This window comes from Heterocephalus glaber, unplaced genomic scaffold (assembly GCF_053883595.1).
Source record: "Heterocephalus glaber isolate CG9 unplaced genomic scaffold, H.glaber_assembly_v1.0 deba00001805, whole genome shotgun sequence".
NCBI classification, from domain to species: Eukaryota; Metazoa; Chordata; class Mammalia; order Rodentia; family Bathyergidae; genus Heterocephalus; species Heterocephalus glaber.
The window spans coordinates 1,193,133-1,205,228 of record NW_028258480.1 but is presented as its reverse complement, the minus strand read 5'-3'; the positions used below and the strand labels follow the sequence as shown (position 1 = coordinate 1,205,228).

General features: G+C 39.0%; 1 protein-coding gene across 1 annotated transcript; it reads right to left on the bottom strand.

Moving 5' to 3' along the window:
* Positions 1 to 10,138: 10,138 nt before the first annotated feature.
* On the bottom strand, positions 10,139 to 11,068 carry LOC101712611 (olfactory receptor 5AK2). The gene has a single exon (XM_004869872.2). It carries the CDS (start codon positions 11,066 to 11,068, stop codon positions 10,139 to 10,141), a length of 930 nt encoding a protein of 309 aa, XP_004869929.1.
* Positions 11,069 to 12,096: the final 1,028 nt, after the last annotated feature.

The window sequence follows — 12,096 nt, the reverse complement described above, 5'->3', positions numbered from 1 at the left end:
ATGCTGTAAACAGACTTGTTGCTCCCAGCTTCCAAACTTATTGACATGTGACATGTGACAATTGGTTGACCAGTTTCCAATTGATGTTACATTTGTTAACAGAGCACAAGTTGACCAGCACAGGAATTGTACAAAAGAACAAGGCAGAAATTCTAAATGAAATGCTCCAAGTTTAAAACAGAGAATTCTATAGTACAATGGATGTCAGAAAGATTTACATTGGCCTTGTATACAGCAAAGAAAAACAAATGATATTGCTGATGTCAACATTGCACCATGATGGAAATATTGATAGATAAGGAAACCTCAACAAAATGGAAGCCTGAGATGAAAACTTTCTACAACGAAACCAAAGGTGGAGTAGATGTTGTTGATGAGTTATGCAGCTAACATGTTGTCACTCAAAACACAAGGGAATGGCCAATGGTTTTGTTTTACTTGATCCTAAACATGTGTGGCATAGTTTGATAGTTTACAAAGAAAATAACAAGTGCAAAATACTATGGAGAAATTTTCTTGGAGTGGGTTTGGGACTCACGAGAGATCATTTACAGCAGAGAAAAAAAATGTTTCTGCCCTGGGAACTACACAAAAAACTGTGGTGCACACTGGTGAACTGACAGGTGAACAGGCAGGCACAGCATCCTAAAGACATACTACAACCACAGAAAACCAAAACGATGTCAACTGTTCCCTACAAGAAAGGACAGGAAACCAAAACATATGTGCTATTGGTATAAGTGATACTTGTGTATGGAACGTGCAATTTTCATGTGTGAAGACTGCCTTGGATGTGATGATTGAAGCAAAGATTATTTTTGTTGTAGAGTTCTATTGGTATTTTCATTGCAGTTCCTATAGGTTTTTATTTCTTATGTTATCTTTTAGGTTTTGGAAGCAAGTACACAGCTGATGTGAAAATATTGATGTTTATTCTAAATATGCAATACTTATTAATAATTTAATATTGTATTGATATTTTATGTTCCTGTTAATTTATGTTATTTAGGTTGTATCATATAATAAGAACCTCCTGACAAGACAGAAAGACCAGAGAGATGTCAAGTATGTCCTACAAAAAGGCCAGGAAAGCAAAACACATGTGCTGTCAGTGTAAGTGATACATGTGAATGGAATATGCTGTTGTCATGTGTGAAGACTGCCTGAGGTGTGTGATAACTGAAATAAAGATGATTTTTTTGTAGAGTGATACTGGCATTTTCACTGTAGTTTATATAGGAATTTATTTCTGTCTTTCTTTTTTAGACTTTGTTTACCAAAAAGCAATTGATGTTGAAAATTTTGATGCTTTTTTATAAACACCCAATCAATATTAAAAATATTAAATATCACTCAATATTTGATATTTTTCCTGTTAAGTACTCATTGTTTAATCAATAAAACTCACAAAATTAAAATTAGTAATTCATCAATAGAGATAGTACAAAGAATAAAGGTGGGCTTGACACACTCATGTTTCTGTGACTTTATGATAAAAAATGTGTTATGTTTCACTTAAACCAATAGAAAAAATAAAAATATTAAAGAAACAAGTTCAAAGATAGTGATAAAAGATGAGTGAGTGAGCAAGAGAAAGTGAGAGACCTATTCAAACAAATAAAACAAGGTAACATGAAAAGGAGAAAAATAAAACGTGTGATAAAACTCCAAATTCCATGAAAAGAAAAAAATAAAGGTAAAAAAATACCAGTAAGGCTGGAGATTTAGCTCAGTGGTGCCGCTGCCTACCTCAAAAGCGCAAAGTTCCAAGTTTGAACTCCGGTACCAAACAAACAAAATAATAAACAAACAAACAAAACAATCCAATAGAGGAGAAGAAAAAAATTGGATCAAAGAAGAGAGAATTAAAAAAAGAGAAGAAGAAAAATTCCTGTGTATTTCCAGAGCCTGCAGCCTTTAATCCCCCAGGACCCGATCCTCTCTCTCTGCCCCTCCTTGGCCTGTGGCTTGTGGGGGGCTTCTCGGTTCAGGGGTCCCCTGCCTGTAAACCCCTGTTTGTAGCCACTGTCCAAGTTGGGACGTGGGTCCAGGGAATGTGTGGGGCTTTGCCTTCTCAGGCTCCCGGTGTGAGTTCCTGCTGGTTGGGGACTTTCGCTGGGTGCCTGAAGTCTCTTCTGTGTCTGTAGGACCAGCTCAAAAACACCAGATGGAGCCACGTGGAGACACAGGTGTGCCTCAGACTGAGGTGGGGAGTCTGGCGGGCCTGAGGGGGACACAGGGTGTTGGGTGCTGTCTCCTGTGCATTTGGGACACCGGAAAGGTGGGCAGATCTCAAACCCATGCTGCAAACTGGCCGCGGACTCTTCCCAGAGACTTCTGTGACCTGCAGGATGGAGCCATTGTCTTGCCTGAGTTGGGGTTGGGGTGCCTGAGTTAGAACTCTGATAAGCCCACTGCCCCAGACAGAAACTCACACTGGCCTGAGCCTCCCTGTGGGGACCCAGTTTGGCCAAGATTGGCGCTGGATGTCAGACAATCTCCAGCATGTCCAGGGGCTGGCGCAGGGCAGTGGGCACTGGGTAGGAACTCAGACCATCTTAGGGTGTCTGACACAACCAGAACCAGGACCAGCATTAGCTCTGTGTGCCAGATGCAGGTGCTAGCTGGTGTGGGACAAACCTGAGGCACTCTCACTGACTCTGTGCCAGGCCCAGTATTGATGATTCTAGACAGAACCAGCGTTCACCTGTAGGTCCTCTTACAACCTGAGGTTGGGCGGGCAGAGAGGGAGCCGCCCCTGGTCCTGGATTGAACCCTGATGCAGGGGTCTGGGAGGCCAGGCCCCACCTGCTCCTCCATGCCCTCAGGCTGTTTGGGACTTTCTCCAGAGGGTGTTGATAGGGTAGCAGAGCATGGGGCTTGTGTCAGCACACCTCTTTGTAACACCTGTGCATACCTTTTGTTCCATCTCCAAGTATCTTCTTTCAAACTGATTTTTTGTATCAGGGTGTAAATCCTTTCCCTGCTTCATTTCCTGTGTTTTTTTGTTGTTTTTCTCTGAGTTTCTCTGACCTGACTCCTGTCCTTGCAGCCTCATTGTGTCATCCTCTGACCTACGTGTTTTTAAGTGGAAGGGAATGTATCAAATATGCGAACATGGGGAGTTGCACGGAACACGCCGAATCAGCCCGCTGCAGACAGGCAGGTCTGTGGACGCCGTAACAAGGTCGCGAATCGCGCAGAACATGCTGAATCAGCCCGCGCACCGGCAGCAATCCACTGGACACGCCCAGCCCTCCTCTGGCCCCTTCTCTGTACAGCCACCTGGTTCCACACTACAAAGACGCAGAGGACACGGGACCACCAGACCACTGTACTGGGTAAATAGGAGTCATCTTCACCTCCCATCAGGACTGGGACTATCTTCAGGGGAAGGGCAGCAGGAACCTGCAATACAACTCTGCAGAGTTCAACCCTACGGGAGGACAGGGAGCTCAGCTTGGGACTTGCAGCCAGAAATCTGCCTGAATCTCACGGGTCTGTGACTAGCTTGCTGAGACTCATTGACTTATATCTGCACACTGCTACCCACGTTTTCTATTTTGACAGCAAAGACATACTCTGAAAGAGGCCCTTCATCTTCATGGTTATTTTTTATTCCCAAAATTAGTATTATTAGTTTTTTTTCTCTTTTCTTTTGCTCCTATCTTTAATTTTCTTTCCTACTCTTTGCAAATATTTGTTTTTCTCTCCTTTTTTTCTTTTCTTCTGTTCTTTCTTTTCTCTTTCCTTTCTCTTTTACACTCACTGTCTTGCTCTCCCACATTATTCATCTTCTCTTTTTGTCCCTGTTTTGGTCCTCATTTGGAGTTCTTCTTTATTTTCCTATTATTCTCTTTTTCCTTCTAACCTGTGTCCTCTGGCCACACTGTTAACCTTCCCCTATCCTTCTTCCCATCTGTCCCTCCCTCCCCAACCCCTTCTAACTTCCCATTCCAAAGGGTAAAGTTGTTATATTGAGGAGTTCATTCAATATATGTTGGGTCGGTCCTCTGCCTTGATTTAATTCACACAGCTAAAGGTGATAGATTAACTACCACAAAATGTCATTTTCAAAGATGTATTTGACTCAATGGTGTTGCTGATTGTATCACTTGGGCTAAGGGGTTGTTCTTGATCTAGTCAATGAATCTTCCTAGTATAAGGAAAATGAGATAGCCTTAGAGTCATTAGAGACTCAAAACTTAAAGACCAGCTATATCTGGAAGACACCTCTGAGAAGCAATCATTCCATAAGGGTTCTAATTGCAAGCAACAAAGATACCTACAATAAGCAATTTCAAACTATCAGCCCAGGAGTTAAACCAAGGACAGTACCAAAAGCAATAATGAGAAGACATTTCAGCAAGGCACAGATTCAGATTTCCACCCCACCAAGGGTAAATCCCGGTGGAAATGAGATGGAAAAGTCTGATAACCAAGCACCTGGATACCGTGAACTGATAGCACAGGAAATAACAAAACAGATGAATGAGGCTCTAGAAAAATTCAAAGCAGAAATGATCTCCCAGATATCTACAGAGATGGTGAGCAGAGTGAAAGACATGATTAGAGGATCTAGAACAGAAACAGATAAAAGAATAGATGAGCTCAGAAACATGCTGGAAGCCATGAATACCCAGCATAAGAAAGAAATGGAAACCATGATCACCCAACATAAGAAAGAAATGGAATCCATGAAACAGAGTCAAACATATTCAGGAGATTAAAAACTCCATTAAAAGTATCCACAGCCCCAGATTAAGGGAATCTGAAGATAGAATGTCAGATATAGAAGACAGGATCACAGTTAGAGACCATGAAAATAGAGATTTCTTAAACATAGTAAAGGATCACGAGAAATCAATCCAACAACTGGTAGACGATGCAAAGTAGAATAACATAAGACTGACAGGAGTCCATGAAAAAACAGGAGAAAGCACAACTGACATAAAAACTGTTCACAGAAGTAATAGTGGAAAACTTCCCAGACAGAGGTAGAGAATTGGACATACAGATAAGTGAGGCATATAGAACTCCAACTAGCCATGATGAAAAAAATCTACATCTAGACATATAATAGGCAAGATCCCAGAAACCCAACAGAAAAACAAAATCCTACAAGCAGTTAGAGAAAAGAAACAAATCACCTACAAAGGAAAGCCCATCAGAATCACAACAGACTTCTCAACACAAACCCTCAAATCAAGGAGAGCCTGGAGTGAAGTATTTCAAGCCCTAAAAGAAAATAACTTCCAACCTAGACTGTTGTATCCTGCAAAATTATCTTTTAAAATCGATGGGGAAATTAGATACTTCCATGAGAAAGAACACCTGAGAAATTTCATGAACACAAAACCAGCACTACAAGCAATTCTAAACAATATCCTAGAAAAAAGCAATGAAGTTTCACAACTCCATGAGGCCCAACAGAGGGAAGTCACCAGGCAAGGTAAGACATTAAAGGGAAAGGGGGAAAAAATGAGGAATAAAAGAGCCAACAAAAGTAAAACATCATGATAAAGATAAATCAATATCTATCAATTATAACCATCAATGTTAATGGCCTCAATTCACCAATCAAAAGAAATAGACTGGACTGGCAGGACAGATTAAAAAGGAAAGTGCAACAATATGCTGTATAAAAGAAACACACGTAACTCAAAGAGAAACTCATAGACTGAAAGTAAAAGGATGGAAAGCAGTTCTCTATGCCACAGGAACCCAGAAGAAAGGAGGGGTAGCAATCTTATTTGCAGACAAAGTAGATTTGAAACCAAAACTAATTAAGAGAGACAAAGATGGTCACTACATCCTTGTGAAGGGAACAATCCAAGAGGAAGAGATGACAATTCTAAATATATATGCACCAAATATGAATGCCCCCAACTATACAAAACAAATATTAATAGACATGAAAAACCAAATAAACACTAACACAGTTGTAGTGGGGGACCTCAATACCCCACTATCACAGATAGACAGATCATCTAGACAAAAAGTTAATAAGGAAATTCTAGAACTGAATCAAGCTATTGAACAAATGCACTTAATAGATGTTTACAGAGTGTTCCACCCCACAAAATCAGAATACCATTCTTTTTGGCTGCACATGGATCATTCTCCAGAATAGATCACATGCTAGCTCACAGGACATGTCTAAGTAAATGTAAAAGTATTGAAGTTACTCCCTGTATGTTATCAGACCATAGTGCAATAAATTGGGGATCAATAACACAAGAAACTGCAAAACCCCAACAAACACATGGAAACTGAATAACACCCTCTTGAACAACCAATGGGTCACAGAAGAAATTAAACAGTTTCTACAAGTAAATGAAAATGCCAGTACAACATATAGGAATCTATGGGACACAATGAAAGCAATTCTATGTGGGAAATTCATAGCAGTGAATGCCCATATTAGGAAAACAGAGAAAACTCAGATAAATAACCTAATGCAGAACCTCAAGCTCCTAGAAAAAGAAGAGCATAACAAACCCAAAGCTCATACAAGAGAGGAAATTATAACGATCAGGGCAGAAATCAATGCAATGGAGACTAAGAGAACGATACAAAAAAATCAATGAATCAAAGAGTTGTTTTTTTGAAAGAATAAATACAATCGATAAACCTTTAGCCAACTTTATCAAAAAAAGGAAAGAAAAGGCACAAATATATGCAGTTAAGAACGAAAAAGGTGAAGCCACAACAGATCCAATAGAAATCCAGAGGATCATGAATACCTACTTCGAGAACCTCTACTCCAATAAAATGGAAAACACAGAAGAAAAGGACAGATTCTTAGTTACATATGAATTGCCAAAGATAAATGAAGAAGATATAGAAATTTGAAACACCTCAATTACAATGAATGAAATTGAAAATGCAATAAAATATTTACCAACAAAGAAAAGCCCAGGTCCGGATGGCTTCAGTGCTGAATTTTACAAGACACTTAAAGAAGAACTAACGCCATTACTCTTTAAACTCATCAAGGAAATGGAAAGGGAAGCAAGGCTTCCAAATTCATTCCTGGAAGCAAGTGTTACTTTGATTCCAAAACCAGGGAAAGTCCCAACCCCAAAAGAGAACTACAGGTGAATCTCCCTAATGAACATAGATGCAAAAATCCTCAACAAGATACTGGCAAACAGAATACAGAGGGTCATCAAGAAGATCATACACCCTGACCAAGTTGGATTTATTCCAGGGATGCAAGGACGGTTCAACATTCGTAAATCAATAAATGTAATACACCATATTAACAGAGTCAAGGACAAAAACCATATGATTATCTCAATAGATGCAGAAAAAGCATTCGACAAAATCCAGCACCCATTCATGATAAAAACCCTACAGAAAATTGGAATAGAAGGTCTTTATCTTTACCTGATTAAGGCTCTCTATGAAAAACCAACAGTCAACATCATACTAAATGGTCAAAAACTGAAAACTTTCATGCTAAAATCAGGAAGAAGACAAGGATGCCCACTATCACCACTCCTGTTCAATATAGTTCTGGAAACATTAGCCACAGCAATTAGAAAAGAGAAAGAAATAAAAGGAATAAAGATAGGGAAAGAAGAAGTTAATCTGTCATTATTTGCTGAGGATATGATACTTTACATAGAAGACCCAAAAACTCCGCCAGAAGACTTCTAGACTTAATTGACAGATTCAGTGGAGTAGCTGGATACAAGTTCAACACTCAAAAAAACAATAGCCTTCTTGTACACAAATAGCAGACTCACTGAGAGAGAAATTAGGGAAACAATTCCTTTTACAATAGCATCCAAAACAATGAAATATCTAGGAATCAATCTAACAAAGGAAGCAAAAGACCTCTACACTGAAAACTACAGCACTCTGAAAAAAGAGATCGAAGAGGATACAAGAAAATGGAAAGACATCCCTTGCTCCTGGGTAGGAAGAACCAATATAGTGAAAATGGCCATACTTCCAAAACTACTATATAGATTCAATGCAATGCCAATTGAAATTCCAATAATATACTTCACAGACCTAGAGTAAACAATCCAAAAATTCATTTGGAACCATAAGAGACCTAGAATATCTAAAGCAATTCTAAGCCACAGAGACATGGCTGGGGGTATCACAATCCCTAACTTGAAACTATACTACAAAGCTACTGTGATAAAATCAGCATGGTCCTGGCAAAGGAACAGACCTGAGGATCAGTGGAATAGATTAGAAGATGCAGAAACAACTCCAGACATACTCAGCCACCTCATCTTTGACAAAGGAGCCAACCACCCTCATTGGAGGAAAGATAGCCTATTTAATAAATGGTGCTGTAAAAACTGGATTTCAACCTGCCAAAGATTAAAACTAGACTCATACCTATCACCATGCACTACACTAGGATTGAAGTGGATTAAAGATATAAATATTAAGACAGAAACACTAAACTTGCTGGAAGATAAGTTAGGGAGTACTCTTGAAGACATTGGCATAGGAAAAGACTTCATGAACAAAACCTCAGCATGGGAATTAGCAGAAATAATCAACAACTGGGATCTCATCTTATTAAAAACTTCTGCACTGCAAAAGAAACCACCAACAGAGCTAACAGACAACCTGCAATATGGGAAAAAAATTTTAGCAGCTGTACCTGAGACAGAGGACTACTATCTAGAATATATAAAGAATTGAAAAAAATCAGACCCCCCAAATTCAAAGACCCAATTCAAAAATGGGCATCTGAAATGAACAGACATTTCTCAAAGAAGTGAAAGCAGCAAACAAATATATGAAAAAATGTTCAACATCACTCGTCATTTGAGAGATGCAGATGAAAACAGCACTGAGCTTCCACCTCACCTCAGAAAGAATGGCTGCTATCAAGAAATCAACAAATAACAAATGCTGGAGGGGTTGTGGGGAGAAAGGAACTCTTCTCCATTGTTGGTGGGAGTGCAGACTGGTGCAACCACTGTGGAAGTCAGTATGGAGATACCTCAAAGAACTAGGACTAGAGGTCCCATTTGACCCAGCTATTCCCCTGCTGGGTATCTTCCCAAAAGAATTAAAAGAATCGTGCCACAGTGATATATGTGCACCCATGTTTATAGCTGCACAGTTTGTAATAGCTAAAGCTTGGAAGCAGCCCAAGTGCCCATCAACTGGAAACTGGATAAAGAAAATGTGGATTTTTTTTTTAATAAAATGGAGTACTACTCAGCCATAAAGAATGAAAAACTAGAGTCATTTATAGCTAAATGGATGCATATTGAGTCCATAGTCTTAAGTGAAATAAATAGGACACACACGTGTAAATACCAAATAGTTTCTCTAGTGTGAGAAACTGATAGTGTAAACAAGGGTTAAAATGATTAAAATGAATAATTGATAATTTGACATAGGAAAAAAGGTCCAAAGACGAAGCAGTGAAGGCAGGGTAGGGGGAAAGGAAAAGAGGGAAAGGAAAAACTTTGAGAAAAGAAAAAAAAAGGAAACGAAATCTATGTAAATAGGGAAGGGTCAAGGGGGTGAAGGGTGCACAGGTAATGGGGAAAAAAATAAGAACCAAGATATATCATGTACAGGTACAAACACCCAAGGATAAATGTAAATGAATCATATACCTAAAATGTACCAATAAAAGAACTAAAAAAAAAAATATGGGAACATGGGAAAGAGGGTAACTTGAGTCATAAAATGATTTTTAAAGCAGTTCATTCATTTATATTCATTTTTTGTAACCATTTAACCAGAACTTATATGAAAATCATTTTAGACAATATAAGAAACATTTAAAAGTGGGAAACAAGGAAATGAATTTATAATGATGGCTAATGTAATATGTATATTTCTAACAATTAAAATATATTTTTAAAATATTCAAAGTAGTTTCTAAAAATCATGCATGCTTCTTTATAATTTTATTAATATTTTTATTTAGGATTTCTCTGTTGTGAAAGATATGTTTTTCAATCTGTATTCAGGGAACAGGAGTCTCAGGAGAAATCTTAGAATACCTTGAACATTCTAAGATTTTGTGCAGTGAAAGGGTAGCACTGATTTGAAAGCTGAATGCTTTCAATTTTACAATAATTATTGTGTTAACACATCTCTACTGAATGCTTGGTGCTGCATTTTCACAATTTTGATGTAATCAAAAGAACTTTTTCACTATCGCTTTCACAGCTTCTTTGACCTCCTTGTTTCTCAAGCTGTAGATCAGAGGGTTCAACATGGGAATCACAGTGCCATAGAATACGGAGGCCACTTTCATGTTCTCCTGGGAGCGCTCAGAAGGAGGCTGTAAGTACATGTACGAGAGGGCTCCATAGAAAATGGTGACGGCCGTCAGGTGGGAGGCACAGGTGGAGAAGGTCTTCCTCCTGCCTGCAGCAGAAGACATTTTTAAGATGGCGGCCAGGATGAAGATGTAGGAGAAGATCACGACCAGCACAGTGAATGTCAAGTTAAATCCCACCAAGAATGCAATTAACATGATGTTGATGTCAATATTGGAACAAGAGAGGGTGAGAATTGGGGGAGCATCACAGAAAAAGTGGTTGATGATGTTGGACTTACAGAAGGACAGGGAAAATGTAAAACCTGTGTGTACAGAGGCGTTTATTGATCCTATGAGGTATGAGCCAGCTACCAGTTGGATGCAGACTGCTCGGGACATGATGATGGGATAGTGCAGTGGCTTACAGATGGCTACGTAACGGTCCACGGCCATTGCTGCCAGGAGGTAGCAGTCAGTGGTCACAAATGTTGCGTATACCAATAACTGCAGTAGGCACCCTCTGTACGATATGGATTTGTTTTCTACTATGAAATTCTGGAGCATCTTAGGAGTGATAGCAGATGTGTAGCAGATGTCAACAAAAGCCAGGTGTTGTAAGAAGAAGTACATGGGTGTTTGCAGTCTGGAGTCTGTGTTGATGAGTAGGATCATCCCAGTATTACCCATCATGGATGTCGTGTAGACTATGAGAAATACAACCAAGAGGCCAGCCTGGAACTCTTGTTGTCCACCAAATCCCAGAAGATAGAATTCGGCCACCTCGGTGCCATTGCCTTGTGTCATGGCTGCCAAATGCCTGGACTGGATGGAGAGAAGGACCAAGAAAAAGAATGAAATCTCTGTACATCTTCCACAGTATAGATTATAATGATTCAGATCACTGTTTTGGACTTGGATGTTTCCAATAAACACTCACACAGGATTTATACTTTCCAATGATTTCGCCCCATTTTCTTGAAAAAAAAAGCCACTACATAATCAATGAATTTTAGGAATGAATGCATTCATTTTATAATGATGAAAACCAAGTTTTAATGTGTGATCCTCAGAAGATAGATGAATGTCCTTTTCCAGTGTATTAAAGTTATTTATACTGTATTTGCATGAGGCAGTATTAAAATGTGTTATTGTACTTCTTCAGCAGCCTACTTTTTTTTCTTAGCCATTTATATTTTTCTATCAATCGTTTCATGCTCTTTAATTTAGAAATTGTTGCAGTGGGAGAATCTTCTTGGGCATGCTCATAGTCTACACATTGGATGGGTTCATAGTGTGTTTGCACTAACACACATTTTGCCATTTACATCTAAGTGACTCCCTTTACACACTGATCTGATCAGCCTTCAGATAATCACACGTTTGCAATTTCGTGAAGTTGATTGTCTTCCAATCATGATATAGCTTAAGGAGAAATCATGTGGTACCAGTTTGATTTGTATGTAATGATAGCTTGTTTTAAACCTTAAATGTTTTTGCTTTTCTCTGAGTTTGAGTAACCCTGCGCCTGGTTAGATATACAGCCAAGATGCATTCATTGAAGTTTATTCATATAGTAGAAGCCCTCAGACTCTTTCTTTCACTGTCTTTATACTGAAGCCACCTTCCATATTGCCATTGCTCATTGTCTTGTCAAATGAAAACTATAAAACCATGGAACTTTCAGAAGGAAACATTCTACAAAATTTTTAGATCCTAAGACTTAGTGAAGAATTAGACACAAGGCCAGAGATTTAGTTTAGTGGTTCCAGCACCTGCCTCACAAGCACAAGATCCCAAGTTCGATCCCCAGTACCAAAAAAAAAAAAAAAAGA